Source organism: Prionailurus bengalensis, chromosome A3 (genome assembly GCF_016509475.1).
Source record: "Prionailurus bengalensis isolate Pbe53 chromosome A3, Fcat_Pben_1.1_paternal_pri, whole genome shotgun sequence".
In the NCBI taxonomy this organism is placed as follows: domain Eukaryota; kingdom Metazoa; phylum Chordata; class Mammalia; order Carnivora; family Felidae; genus Prionailurus; species Prionailurus bengalensis.
Window position 1 is genome coordinate 39,378,312 of NC_057354.1, and position 15,622 is coordinate 39,393,933.

A 15,622-nucleotide genomic window follows, 5' to 3' on the forward strand; every position below is an offset into this window, starting at 1 on the left:
CCCTCATTTTCAACGTCTCTTTTCCTTGGTGCAATTTCCACACATTTCCTGGCTTGGAACAGGCCTGTATTTGTTGCAATTGAGCTGATTTGCTACAGCTGAGAGATTGCTGGTGTTGTTTCCCTACACCAAACAAGGTCTTTATTGCATTTTAGAAAACATACACTTTTCTTCTTTAGGGAATTTCTCACTAAAGTTGCATGGATGGCTTGCTGCTGGATCACCTGCTCAGCTAGATCTGAGAAGGCACCCCCCATAACTTTTCCCCTCTGCCTCATATTAATATCAGTTGAGAATTTTTTCATACCATTTACTTCTTACAGAAAAGAGGTGATTTGACCTCAGCATGAGACAATTTTAAGCAACTTAATTGGAAGTAAAATTTCTCTTTTATTGCATGAGACTTCCTCACATATTCAAATGCAGATAGAGCTTTGCAGCATCTGTTTGCTTTTAATAATGCCACCTGCCAATGCTTTCCCACCAGTGCTATTACACTTTCCTTATCACATGTGAATCCTGTAAGCGGAGCATGGGAACCCCGGGAATAGGGAGAGGATCATGATATTTGACTCTGGGTTTTGTTCTGTTTTGTTTTCTGATGCTAACATGTTAATAGTTATAATAAAGGTGTGAAGTTGGTAGTAATCATCAATGTGGCACTTCAAAAGAGACATCAAATGAGTCTTAAATCCATAAGTAATTTTACCTACAAATTCATTGAGACATAGGTCACTACTCAGAAAAAAACTCAGCAAATGTGTGACTGAAGCCAGAACAACAAAACTGGTTTCCTGAGTAAAATTGTCATATTTCAAACAATTGTTCTGGTGCCATGGAGACAGAGCCATAGAAAAATTTCTATTGTTTACTAAACCAGGACCTTGAGAATAACAAAGAAATTCCTGGAAATGACCTGTCAATCAAAGACTGACCCTAACATTTGTTTACTAAACCAGGGACCTTGAGAATAACAAAGAAATTCCTGGAAATGACCTGTCAACCAAAGACTGACCCTAACATTGGTACAGTTGGAAATAACCACCTTCTTGATATCTTGCTTATACACCCGAGAACTCGGCTGAAGCGAATCGATGACTAATAGTGGACAGAGACCAGGTACGTGCTTATTTTTATCTAGGTTCTATACCTTGAATGGCAGCTCGATTCCATAGGAGAAGTGCCATTGGATACATCTTCTCTTTTTCAAGAATTTTAACCTTTTCTAAAAAAAGGAGAAATTTCATTAGGAAGGCTTAAAATACCCGTGTAGTAAAGTCATTTATGCATATGTATGATTGGGGAATTGCAGAGAATTTTAACTTATCTTACTAGATTCCAAAATGAATGCTGAATTGCTTTGAGCTACTTCATACCCCATTTCTGCAAGCAGTGCATACTGAACAAGAGAAGAATCTATATCACCATCCTTATAGGCAAAGTATGCTGTCAGGAATTTCTCAGCCCAGTGGCCTAGTTCACAGACACCTTTATAAAGCTGTATATGGAAAAAGAAATCAAGCAGACTAGTTAGCCAATATACGTCATCCCAGGTAAATGATGAATGAAGTCAATCTTCAGCTCCTGCTGGCTGGTCAGGCAAGGATTTCAGGTTTAAAGCATGGCTTTTTTGAAAATTATTTAGGGTGAAGACATAATACCTTTCATAGGCACAGAGATTACAAGTGTGTATTTTTTGGTCTTGAGCTGAAACTTCCGGAGGCTTATTTTAAATTTGTGTAATAAACTTTCCTGACTTAGAGGCTATTTGGCAGGACAAGAATACATCGACTTCTTTTTTTAAAAAAAGGACTTTTCTGGGCACTGCTACACTGCAAGGGTGAGTGATAAGGCCACAGCTGATGTGGAAAGGAGAGAATGAAGGGAAGACAGTGCCTGAGGGTGTAGGTGACATAACCACGAGGGAGGTGTGCAGAGCTCTGTGGGGACAAACGTCAACTTAGCTGAATAGCCCTTATGTAACCAAAAGAGGCTAGCCATACATAATTCATTAGGAAGTTGGCAAAGGAGCAAATCTAAAGATAGATTATTAGCTGGCAGCTTTTGAAATGAGTTTCAGAGGGGCCAGATTGCAACATGGAGGTATTCATATTGGTGCAGTGGAAGTGTTTAATAAATCAATGAAGGACATTAAAGTCCTAAAAGCTTTCTTTTGAAAAGTACATCACTGGCTCAGGCTGAAAGAATTCACCTTCTCAGCTGTCATCCAAATCCTCAAAAACCTAAGGGCCCTGCTTTCCGGGAAGCAGTGGGCTGCATTTTCTGGGCTAAATCAAGACTTTCATTACCCACAACTCTCAATCCCACTGAAGTGTCCAGTTGCCCCGGCCATTTGAGTGAAGGCTGAGACAGAGCTCCTTAACTGAATTCTGAGGTGAGCTCTGAACCTGATGAAAAGCCAAATGCAAGAGAGGAGGGATCATTTCTCTTCTTCCCTTTCCCAGCCTGAGTTTCATCACTGCTTTTCCTCCCTGGCAAAAGTCAGTGTTCACGCTGTCAACTGGGAGAGGTAATATCTATAAAATCATAGACACCAACAACTTAAGGACAGTTTCACCTCCTCTGTGTGATAAATGAAAAATACTTTAAAAACATCCCATTATTTACCTCCACAGCAGTTCTGCACGATCTTAACACTCCTGTTCCTGTTGCGTACATCTCGGCCAGATAATAAATGGCGAGGGGCTGCCCACTCTGAGATGCCAAGTAAAAATATTTGAAGGCAAGTTTATAATCCTTCCATACTCCAGAGCCAGCTGAAAATTAAAATTATTTTGAGCCACCCCTCATTTGTGTTAATTTTTATATTATAATCTATGAATATAATGGCCATAGTGATGCCTTCTGTTTTAAATAAGAACCAACCAATCCATAGCCAACAAAAGTCAAGCTGTTACAGATCCACTATTTGTAGGGGGGAAAAGCTGAGTTTGATTATAAGTAAGAATAAGGAAATTTATGTTCTTGATCCATTCAGAAATCTGAAGAAGGACTCTTTAGTCTCATGAAGATATCTCTTCAATACAACATACCTAAGATTAATAAAAGTAAACTAAGTGTGGTCTCTGAGTACCAGGGACAACAACCAGGATGTGGCTCACCATCCTTGTCCTTCCACACCAGAAGACCAGTGTAGTGCCTCCCTGTCATAACTATGGATTTTGGAGCAGGCAAATCCCAGCTCCAGGAGGCTCAACTCAGATTCAACTCATGCTTGGAGCAAGGAGAGGCATTTGGGACTAGGATAGAAAAATCAGCATACTCTCAGCAGCTGGGATTCATATCCTGGCTCTTTCATTATTCCTTTGTGAGTTGGGCACTTCTAGGCCCTTTATTTTCAAAAGGAGAGGCTTTCACTAGATGGTCCCTAAATTGTCTTCCAGCTGTTAACATTTCATAACCTTTAGAAGCGGTGCCACTAAGAGCAAAGGCTCTGGAGGCAGATCACTTGGGCTTGAATTACCAGTTCCACTAACCGCGTGATCTTGGGCAAGCTCTTGGACCTTAATATGGCTTAGTTTGCTCATCTATAAACTGTAGGATACCCCCTAGATGTGCTGATAGGACTAAATGAGTAAATGCACATAAAGACTTAATAAACATTAGCCATTACTATTTCTCTTATTTTAGAAGCTTGAGTTATCTGATGGATCCTGGGCCTGCAACTTGTAATGAGCCAGAAGAACAAGGCCATCTTAGGCAACTACCCAAGACAAGTACAAAACAGGCCATCTCCTTGGGCTACTAAAGAAAATGTCAGCGGATGTTGCAGTCTGCTGCTACCCTAGCTCTACCTCTGAAAGGAAGGACTTATGGGGATACTCAGGTATGTTCAGATCTCTTGGTACTTGTCTTGGGCACTCCCTCTCTCAGTCCCCACAGAGTATTACAAAGTTTCATGGCTTCCTAAGACCTCCTACCCCAATCACTCTACCTTCCCTCTCAGAAGACAACTTGGTACCTCCTAGCTCATTGAGGAAATTCTTGCATTGTCTTTTCTCACTTGCTTCTCTGTCCTTCCTTCCAGATTTACATCTGCAATATCCTTTCCTCCATCTCTCCAGTCTTTGAGGGTGAGAAGTTCCTCCTCTTTATTAAGGCTAATGAGACCTCCACCTACCTGGGTGCAGTCAGATCCTAATGCCACCCTATTTTTTCCAGAACCTCTTCATCAATTATCTCATAACTTCCATAACACATTAATTATCTCCAATAATTGGCTGGCTCTTTTTTTTGTCAGAAATTATACCCAGGTGTCCCATCATCTTAAAAAGAATTCCCTCTTGGTTCTTGGTCTCTCTCATGCTACCATTCCATCCTTCTTCCTCCATTTAAAGGCACACAACTTCCAAGAATATTTTTACTTATCTACTTTCTCACCTTCCATTCATACCTCAACACATTGTGTCTGGTTTCTATACCAACCAGTCCAATGACCACATAAACATTCTCTATATTGACAAGGCCCATAGATTCTCAGACCTTTCTTATTTTTTGTTTGTTTTGTTTTGTTTTGAAGAAGCAGGCTTCTCATTACATTTCACAGAAGGGCTCATTCATTTATTCTTTCTTGACAGTTCTATCCCATGGCTTCCTTAAGATCACTTTTTCCCCCCATTCCTCTGATCATGCTTTTTCAGTCTTTTTGTGTCTTCACAGTCCCCACAGAGTCTTCACTCTTTCTTTGCCAATCTTTTCAATACAACAGTGAGGACCACCAGATTTCTGACCATGGCCCACTGTTCTTCTCATGTTTTCGTTTCCATTTGCAGTCTCAGCTACTTTTAATTAACTCCTATATGTTGATGCCTCTCAAATCTTTCTCTTCAAGTTTGACCTTTCTTGTGAGTTTCATACCTGTTTTGGGGTATCCACTGGACATCACAAGGCACCTCAAACTCAACCTTTTCAAAAGTGAGCTTCCTGACTATACCTTTTGCCTCCTTCCTCAACTGGTATCTTTTCCTTCAGTCTTCAAATTCCTTCTCAGATTGCTGCCTCAACATCTATCTAAATCAATCACTCTAGCAATTTGATTTTTGTTAAAAAAGGAGTAGACTTAACAATGCATTTGTCATATGGATCCAGGAAAGACCCCGAAGAGCCAAAGTAATGTTGAAAAAGAAAACCAAAGCTAAAGAAAACCAAAGCTAAAGGCCTCACAATTCTGGACTTCAAGCTGTATTAGCAAGCTATAATCATCAACATAGTATGGTACTGGCACAAAAACAATTACATAGATCAGTGGAACAGAACAGAGAACCCAGAAATGGACCCACAAATATATGGCCAACTAATCTTCGACAAAGCAGGAAAGAATATCCAATGGAAAAAAGACAGTTTCTTCAGCAAATGGTGTTGGGAAAACTGGATAGCAACATGCAGAAGAATGAATCTGGACCACTTTCTTACACCGTACACAAAAATAAACTCAAAAATGGATGAAAGACCTAAATGGAAGACAGGAAACCACCAAAATCCTAGAGGAGAGAACAGAAAACAACCTCTTTGATCTTGGCTACAGCAACTTCTTATTAGACATGTCTCCAGAGGCAAGGGAAACAAGAGCAAAAATGAACTATTGGGACCTCATCAAGATAAAAACCTTCTGCACGGTGAAGGAAACAATCAGCAAAACTAAAAGGCAACCGACATAATGGGAGAAAATATTTGCAATGACATATTGGATAAGGGTTAGTATCCAAAATCTATAAAGGACTTACCAAACTCAGCACCCAAAACACAATCCAGTGAAGAAATGGGCAGAAGACATGAATAGACACTTTTCCAAAGAAGACATCCAGTTGGCTAACAGACACATGAAAAGATGTTCAACACTGCTTATTATCAGGGAAATACAAATCAAAACCACAATGAGATACTACCTCACACTTATCAGAATGGCTAAAATTAACAACTCAGGAAATGACAGATGTTGGCGAGGATGTGGAGAAAGGGGAACACTTTTGCACTGCTGGTGGGAATGTGAACAGTGCCGCTATTCTGGAAAAATAGTATGGACGTTCCTCAAAAAATTAAAAATAGAGCTTCCCTAGGACCTAGCAATCGCACTACTAGGTATTTATCCAAAGGATACAAATAGCTGATTCAAAGGGGCACATGCACCCCAATGTTTAGAGCAGTGCTATCAACAATAGCCAAATTATGGAAAGAGCTCAAAAGTCCATTGATTGGTGAATGTATAAAAAAGATGTGGTATATACACACACCAACAATGGAATATTACTCAGCAATCGAAAAGAATGAAATCTTGCCATTTGTAACAGCGTGGATGGAACTAGAATGTATTATGCTAAGTGAAATAAGTCAGTCAGACAAAGATAAATATCATACGATTTCACTAATGTGGAGTTTAAGAAACACAATAGATGAACAGAGGGGAAGGGAAGGAAAAATAAGATAAAAAGAGAGAAAGAGGCAAACCATAAGAAACTCTTAAATACAGAGAACAAACTGAGGGTTTCCTGGAGGAGAGGTGTGGGGAGGGGGATGGGCTTACTGGGTGATGGGCATTAAGGAGGGCACTTGTGGTGAGCACCAGGTGTTATATGTAAGTGATGTATCACTAAATTCTACTCCTGAAACCATTATTACACTATATGTTAACTAACTTGGATTTAAATAAAATTAAAAAAAAATAATGCACTTGTCAGTCTTGGCACAGTAGCTATATTTGTAGCACTTACAGTAGTACATGAAGCCTAACTGAAACTGTGCGTTGGGCCATCCTTTCTCTGCAGCTTTCTGAAAGTATTTAAGTGCTTCAGCATAATTCTGCAAGATAATTACACTTTATTACTCAAAGGTGTATTGTATAACTCCATGGTAACAATTGCCTTCTTTTTTTTAAAGAGTATAGATAGTGCCTTATGTGATTTAGGCTAATTAAAATAGTATCAGAAGCATTATAGACTTTATTTAATAATTATATTATACTCTATTAGGAAATAATTATCTCATTTTCACTGTAAATTATGTCTTTTCCTACACTGACAGTATTTTTTTTTTTTAGATATTGGGGAAAGGTCACCCAAAAGTGAGGAGGATAACAAAAAAGATAAATTTCTCTGTCAGAAAAAGTCTTCAGGAATTATATAATTTCTAAGGTTACTTAGAATCTATAATTCTAAGATATAAATATGGTCATTATTCTTGTCACAAATTTGTTCTATGTCTCTTTGGCAAATATTCCACTGGATTATTTTATTTCTATCATCAAATACGATAGTTTGGCAAACTAGGTATTAGACACTAATTCTTTTAAATTAATCAACAATCATGAATTTTACCCCATAAATTGCTAGAAATATGTTGAAAAGATAATGAAATTATTTAACTTACCACAGGAACTCCTTTCCCATAAAAGTAAAGAAGACCGAGCCCATGAAGACCAATTGCATTGCCCTGGAACAGTTTTAAAAATCCAAGTAAAGTCCCAGAAGAATTCATGATAAGGTAAATTATGGAAAAATCATTCTAAATATTTAAAATGCACCCAGTAGAGGTTTAATCAAGGCAGGTTAATGAGACAGTTGGTAAATTATTCTGTCTCTCTCTAGTTTCTCCTTTCATGCCTTCATAACCCCCTCTGACGAGAAAAGAGGGAAACAAAAGCCAAATCTTTTCTCCATTCTTTCATTCAGCATTTATTTAGCGCTAGCTTTGTGAGTGACTCCATAATAGGCATTGGACAGACGTAGGAGGTGAAAGTTGAGAGGTGACAAAACAATGATCCCTGTCTTAGAGAGTTCACAGGCTAGTGGGCTCTGATCCACTGAGTAGCGCCTCTTAAAATAGTCACGTCAAAAGTGGTAAGTCCTGTACTAGAAACAGATCAGGAGTCTTGTGGACACCTAGAAGGGGGACTCAACTGCCTAGATGAGGGTAGAGACTGAGGGGATTGAGTTGTCAGAGGTGGTTGACATTTGAGTTTGGTCTTGAAGGATGTGTAGGAATTTTCCAGAAGAGAGAAGTCTATCCAGACACTTGTTACCTGCTTTGGTCAAAGGAGGTTGACATAAATGGCCAAGTGACATTTTAGAGATTCTTTGAATTTCGATCTAGCGATTCTGGATGGTAAGGTGTTGTTAATATATGTTTCTTTATTTAAATCTGATTGCTTATAACATCATCAGTGTTTTCTTTTCCATTTGATGCTAAATTAACTAACATTTCTTTTTCTGATTAGTATTCTAAAGAGCCTATGGAATGGAGTATTTATTTAGCATGTTTAGAATTTAGCACATGTTCAAATACATCAGTACTTTGCATATCAATCCTGGATGAAGTGTGAACCTTGAAAGTGACTTCCCCAACCAGGAAGCCCACTTTTCTTTTTGTCTCCCATCATGTATTTCACCTGCTAGTGACTGAGTAAAGAGGCACATTTGACCACTCGACTGTCATTCAGTAGACATATAGGTTTGTTTTACAGGTTTATAGTATTTCCTCAGGACTCAAGTTTTGATAGAAAACTCTCCAGATTCTTCTTACCACCTAAATGTAGTTATTGTGGATGCAGCCAGAGTCCCTCTCACTGTTACAGGAATAGCACGTAACTAGAGAAGGCATAGTTCAAAAATTATTTTGAAACTCCAAAGTTTGAGCCTATGCATATCAAAGGGCCAGCTATTCCAAGAATTCTTAAGGATGGTCCAGCTATATTTAAAACCGGTGGTATACAACTGCTCTCTTCTTCTTGCCTGTCCCCTTACTATGTATCTACTTGTTGTCCTAGAACTCTTGGGAAAGTCTGGTCTGGGGGTGGTAAGGCCTTGTGTGATGGATGTGGTAAAGTCTGGTGAGTCTGTCTTCTAACAGTGAGTCTGTCTTCATTCAGGTGTTGAGCAAAATAGAAGAGAAGGGAAATGAGAATAGAGAAGGAGGAAGGGAGAGAAGAGGGTAAGGTTTCTAACCTTTGGCTCACCAACTATTTATGGACCAGACTACTTGTTTATAATTTTCAGGTCAGGAGTGTCCCACTTAGATCCCTCCAGGAGCCATTCAGGTAATGTAAGTAGTACATCAATCTGGTGATAGACTGACAGAGACTGAGGCAAATCAGAGAGTTCCTGCCCTGTTTAAAGGCAGTAGCACCACTCAAGAAACTGCCCCAGGCAACTGTTGTCACATGGAGTGGCAGCCTCATATGGTCAGCTCTTCCCATTTCCAAGAAAAGCTGGATGTTCAAATTTGTATATGTAATTTCCTGGTTTGTTTTTTTACTTCAATATAGTTGACACACGATGTTACATTAGTTTCAGGTGTACAGGATAGTGATTCGACAACTTTATACATTGCGCTGTGCTCACAGGTGTAGCTACCAACCGTCACCATGTAAAACTTCCTAATTTTTGAAACACTTTTTGGGCCAAATAAAACATATGTGTAGGCAATCCCCCCATGAACAACTTCCACTTTAGGGCTCATTGCTCTTGCTTAGGTTAAGTGACATGAACTTAGAAAGCAGATGGTCATTTATTGTCAAATATGTAATGAACTTCTATGTACTAAGACCACTATCCTCCTCTAGTTGAGGAGACATGGCCTTCAGATAATAGGAGAGAAGGCATAAGGTAGAAGCAGTAAAATTCCAGCAGTACAGAGAGTGAATGCAGGGCAAGTGCAGAAAAGAGAAAAATTATATAAGCCAAGGTGGATAGAGGTGGTTTTGTGGAAGGAGAGAGGAGAGAGGATTGAGCTCTCCTCTGGGAAATGGGTTGGATTCAAAATGGGGGATTTTAGGGAGGGAGTCAGAATGACAGAAGTGATAGGGATGGGACTGATCTGTGAAAGAGAAAACCAGAAGAATATGGTCCAATATGGACCCAACAGGATAACTGCTCATGTTTCTGAGAAAATAAGATAAAAGAAGTCATAAAGACTGTAGCTTTGTATCCTGATCTGAAGACTTAAAAGCAAATTAAAAACCATATATATATATATATATATATATATATACATAAATATATATATACATATATATATATACACATACATATATATATAATCTTAATGTTATATCTTATCTTAATATTATATATAGTAAGAGTATGGGTATGCAGAAAGTGGAAGATAGAAAGACAAAAAACCTTTTACTTTGGTAGTGACCCCGAGTGAGAAATCTAATAAACCATCAACCAGGTGATGATAAAGGAATATATGGTCATGTCCACCTGATGCCATTCAGAATAATTACCTAAATATAATTTTAGATTTATCTGTAAAGAAAGACAGCTCAGATTTAGAACACAAGTAGCTCAGATTCCTGCCCTGAATAGCTTGGAAGCCGGGTTAATTTACACACCCAACTTCCTGGCGTTATTCTTTGGGCTGACAAATCAGTGTTATTTGCCAGATTACAAGAGATCTTCCTCTGTTACTTAACCCCACCTCTTTTTCAGCCAGTTTTCCCTTGTCATCCTAATCTAATGGTACTCCATCCAGATCACTTTCTTGCTGAGCAAAAATTTCATATAAATTACAAGGGAGAGGAGAGGAGAGGAGTACCAGCCTTCTCAGTAATTTACAACACAATAGCAGCAGCTCCAAGGTGCTAGTCACTTATAAATAGGCTCCTAAAGCAGCATGTGGGCTTTTAAAAACTGAGTACAGTTGAAAGTATTCCCCAGTTTGAGCACATCTTCACTCCCAGTGTTGCAGTAAGGCATTGTGAGACAATGAAATCCTTCCTGCTGTGCAGGGTTAGAAAGTTTATCAAGGCCATTTCCCAGCATTAGGCACATGGGTGTTACAATGAGGATGTTCTTAATGCACTAAAGGAAGTCAGAGTAGTCTACTAAGTTTATCAGACAGATGCTAGCGTCACTGAGCCCCGGAATCAAGACACAAATTTTAGTGGCAGGAGCCATATTATTCCATTTCTATATTCCTTCATAGATCCAATTAATTCAGCTTTGGATATGCTTTGAAGTTCACTCTACCTAACTGGCCCCAGACTGCAGAAGATAAGCTGACCCACTGCATCTACTGTAAGCCAGGCACTGCTTTAAGTACTTTGCAATAAAAGGCATATAAACATAAACTCATTAGATCCTGGCAACAACAATATGAGGCAAATCTTCTTATATTCCCATTTTACATTTGGGAAAATTGAGGCACAGAGAAGTTAAGTAACTTGCCCATGGTCACACAGGCAGTATGCTGCAGGGCTGGCATTTAAACCATGGATTCTGCCTCCAGAGTTGTGTCTCAACCATCTTGTCCTGGTCACCTATCTGATGATCTGCCTGGGCCAGGGAGATTTCTGGCCTTTGAGTAAGACTAAACTGGAAAAAACTAGGCATTTCTTATTTGTCCTTGTCCTGAACTTACTGCAGATATTGTTTGAGTTTTCCCTTCCTCTGTCCTCTTTTATTTCCTGTTTCCTGAGCTAGGTGGCCTTACCTACTGGGGGACAGAAAGCTGAGCTTTTGTTTGCCCTCATGCTGGAGAAGCATGTCATTGCCATTTTTCGTTTACTGAGAAAACAAGATGTGTCTCCCCCTATCCCAACTCCACATTTTATGGTCAATGATATTCTTCTCCAAGACATGAAACTCCCAGGCTCATTACTTGGGCATGGGGCTTTGAAATCAACTCTTCTGCATGAGTCTGCATGTAATAAAAGCCAAGTGTTTTAAAGTGCTTACAGAAATGGGCTGAGTACATACCTTACTGGCTGCCATGGAAAAGTATTTGAAGGCAGTTGCGTTATTTTGTGGGGCTGCAGCGTTCCCCTCTAAATACATCTACAGAAACAAACAAGAGGATGTAAAAAAAAACTGAGGAATTTGTGGGTGATTAAAATGTTTTAGAACTACATAGAAGTGATAGTTGGCCAACATTGTGAAATGCAGTGAATGCCACTGAATATACAGTTTAAAATTGTTGATTTTACGTTGATTTCACCTCAATTTTAATCAAAGAAAAAACTGAGGAAGCAACCTACAACACACATTCTGGAGAGACCTGGCCTAAGGGCAGAGAAATGGACCCTATTTTGTGTCTTTTTCACTGTTTCCTTCCATCTAAATTAGTATGTAGCACTTCTGGAAAAGGAGCATTTGTCCCCATGGTTACTAATGCAAATTGGCCGTAGGGAGCCAAGGGCAGCACTTGGGGGGATGAATGGTCTTTGAAGGAGAGAAAAAAATGTTCTTCTTTAGAGGAACTGTCCACAAAAGTTGCTCAGCAGCCGAGGGCCCTCCCTTGATAGTTGGCCCCAGGATGGACTTTGGTCAGCTTTGAGCTGGTTCTCATTTCCAGGGTGTAGGAAGGAGGCATCTCACGGGAGGCGGTGGGGGGGTGGGGGGGGTGGGGGGGTGGGGGGGGTGGGGGGGTGGGGGGGGGAGGGGGGGGTGGCTATACCAGTTAGATGTTCAGTTCGCCCAGATCTCTTGTTACATGCCAGAGTAGGGGGTCATGGTGGTGGTAGGGGTCTCTGCCCAGGAACCCTGAGCCAGGTGCACTTTCAAGGCTGTTTTTGGTGCCTCAGACAAAGGCTGCTGTTGTATGGGGCTTTTTCTCAAACTGTCACCTCAAGAATACTATCCTCAGTCTGTAGTGGAATGCCCTGGCCAGCTGCTTCCATGAAAGACATCTGTCATGCTATACTGGGTTCAATTAGCTGGTACCATTAGTTTCTTAGGTTTTTAAGAAATGAAAAGTACTGATCAAGATGAAGCATGTACCTTTCCTATAAATGCCATGGCATTTGCACTCCCAGCCTTTGCTGCCTTTAAGAAGTAGTATAATGCTTTCTGGAGAGAAAAGGAACAAACAGTATTATTGACAGTCACAAACATATCCTACAAAATGTTTTTCAAACCAAACTTTATTTCATTTAACATACATTCAAAAAATATCTATGAAATGCCCACACTGTTTAAGGCACTATTTCAAATGTTATTTCAACCATAAACCTGAAGAGTGGGTGCCATATAGAGTTCACAAATATAATTTTAAAATGTGGGGACTGTTCCTTGCATGTGGAAAGGCATCATGGGCATGTGGCTTTGTGGAGGACAGATGAATCCCACCTATAGAACTACATAGCTCATTATTTTGAAAAAGTATGCTTCGATGTTAACAGTATGTACTTATTTTATAAGACAGTTTGTACAATTTGGTAGAATTGGACATGCAGCCTCCTAATGTTTATGAGGCCGAGTGAGTAAAACAAGACACCTCTAGCTCCTGCTGAGACTAAGTCTTTTTTTAAAAATATATAACTTATTGTCAAATTGGTTTCCATACAACACCCAGTGCTCATCCCAACCAGTGCCCTCCTCATGCCCATCGCCCATTTTCCCCTCTCCCCCACCCCCCGCCATTAACCCTCAGTTTGTTCTCTGTATTTAAGAGTCTCTTATGGTTTGCCTCCCTCCCTCTCTGTTTGTAACCTTTTTCCCTCCTCTCTTCCCCCATGGTCTCTGTTAAGTTTCTCAGGATCCACATATGAGTGAAAACATGGTAACTGTCTTTCTCTGCCTGACTTATTTCACTTAGCATAATACTCTCCAGTTCTATGCACGTTGCTACAAATGGTCATATTTCATTCTTTCTCATTGCCAAGTAGTATTCCATTGTATATATAAACCACAACTTCTTTATCCATTCATCAGTTGATGGACATTTGGGCTCTTTCCATAATTTGGCTATTATTGAAAGTGCTGCTAGAAACATTCGGGTACAAGTGCCCCTATGCATCAGCACTCCTGTATCCCTTGGGTAATTCCTAGCAGTGCTATGGCTGGGTCATAGGGTAGTTCTATTTTTAGTTTTTTTGAGGAACCTCCACACTGTTTTCCAGAGCGGCTGCACCAGTTTGCATTCCCACCAACAGTGCAAGTCTTTTTATAGAAGTGAACTTCAGGCTAATTCTTTCTAAAGCAAAATGAAGGAGGCCAGCCTAGCTTCTGCTTCTCTCTAGGTTGTAACATTAATTGAAATGCTCAGTCTAGAACATCTAAGAGCTGACCTGTCCCTTGTTGCCCCATTCCTTAGGCTTCATCTTAACCTCCCAGATGTTCTCCTCAGAAACCACATGGAGCATTAAAAGAAATTAGGCCCACAAATGAGAAATGAAGACACTTTCCAAAGTGTCTTTTTAGGACGTAACTCTTCTGTCTTTAAAAAGCCTCAACTAAGAGTGCCTAACTAACCTTAACCTCCGTTGGTTAAGCGTCTGACTCTTGATCTCAGCTGAGGTCATGATCTCATAGTTTGTGAGATCAAATCCCATGTCAGGCTCTGTGCTGACAGTGTGGAGCCTGCTTGGGATTCTCTCTTGCTCTCTGCTTCCATCTCTCTCTCTCTCTCTTTCGCAAAATAAATAGACTTTAAAAAAAAAAGCCTAGGGGCATCTGGATGGCTCAGCCGGTTAAGCATCTGACTTTGGCTCAGGTCATGATCTCACAGTTTGTGAGTTCAAGCCCTGCGTCAGGCTCTGTGCTGATAGCTCAGAGCCTGGAGCCTACTTCAGATACTGTGTCTCCCTCTCTCTCTCTCTCTCTCTCTGCCCCTCCCCTGCTCACACTCTGTCTCTGTCTCTCTCAAAAATAAACATTAAAAAAAAAAAAAAAAACCTTGACTAGGTTGACATACAAGAATCTGCTCCTTCCCAAAGAGGAAAGGACATTTAAGGAAGAAATGTGAGTAGTTCCTTTATATGTACATTTGCTCCAGAAATATTGCCAACTTATTTGGGAATCACACCCTTGTTGTAAGTTAGTCTGCCTTGTGGACATAACTAAATACGAATGCCACCAGTGCTGAACCTCACTAAATCATATACCCATTCATCCATTTATCTCTTCTATTCTTCATTTATTCTTTGTTTCAAAAACTTAATTGAAAAGTGCTATATATAGTAGTAGTGTGTTAAGTATTATAGGTGATTCATAGATGAACAAAAAACACCATCCCTACATAAGCTTTCCACCAATACTGCTGTGAAGAAAGGTAAATAGCAATGACAGTAGGTGAAAGGTGGGATAAAAGCAACACCAAAAAGAATTCGAGAGGCATGGAATAACAGAAATTGTATATAAGTGTTTTACAAGCTTCGTCTTACCTAATCTTCACAACAGCAGTATAAGGAATGACACTCAAAGTGAAGCAGCTGGTACCAGAGTTCTCCTGATTCAATTCCCATGCACTTAGTACTCTGCCTTCATGGTGTCAAGAAACGGGAACCCTCTTGCACTGTTGGTGGGAATGCAAATTGGTGCAGCCGCTCTGGAAAGCAGTGTGGAGGTTCCTCAGAAAATTAAAAATAGACCTACCCTATGACCCAGCAATAGCACTGCTAGGAATTTATCCAAGGGATACAGGAGCACTGATGCATAGGGCCACTTGTACCCCAATGTTCATAGCAGCACTCTCAACAATAGCCAAATTATGGAAAGAGCCTAAATGTCCATCAACTGATGAATGGATAAAGAAATTGTGGTTTATATACACAATGGAATATTACATGGCAATGAGAAAAAATGAAATATGGCCTTTTGTAGCAACGTGGATGGAACTGGAGAGTGTGATGCTAAGTGAAATAAGCCATACAGAGAAAGACAGATAC

General features: G+C 39.9%; 1 protein-coding gene across 3 annotated transcripts in view; it reads right to left on the reverse strand.

The window, feature by feature from the left end:
• LOC122496585 (protein sel-1 homolog 2) overlaps positions 1-15,622 on the reverse strand; it is a 64,165-nt gene that overhangs the window by 12,424 nt on the left and 36,119 nt on the right. For 2 of the 3 annotated variants that reach the window (XM_043602912.1, XM_043602911.1), the window contains exons 8-14: positions 12,735-12,803; positions 11,715-11,792; positions 7,384-7,446; positions 6,729-6,816; positions 2,629-2,777; positions 1,333-1,498; positions 1,151-1,225 (exon numbers count right to left, since the gene is read on the reverse strand). In XM_043602912.1, the coding sequence (XP_043458847.1) occupies positions 1,151-1,225; positions 1,333-1,498; positions 2,629-2,777; positions 6,729-6,816; positions 7,384-7,446; positions 11,715-11,792; positions 12,735-12,803 (688 nt within the window). The remainder of the gene's footprint in view (positions 1-1,150; positions 1,226-1,332; positions 1,499-2,628; positions 2,778-6,728; positions 6,817-7,383; positions 7,447-11,714; positions 11,793-12,734; positions 12,804-15,622) is intronic. The other variant, XM_043602913.1, reaches the window with a different exon arrangement.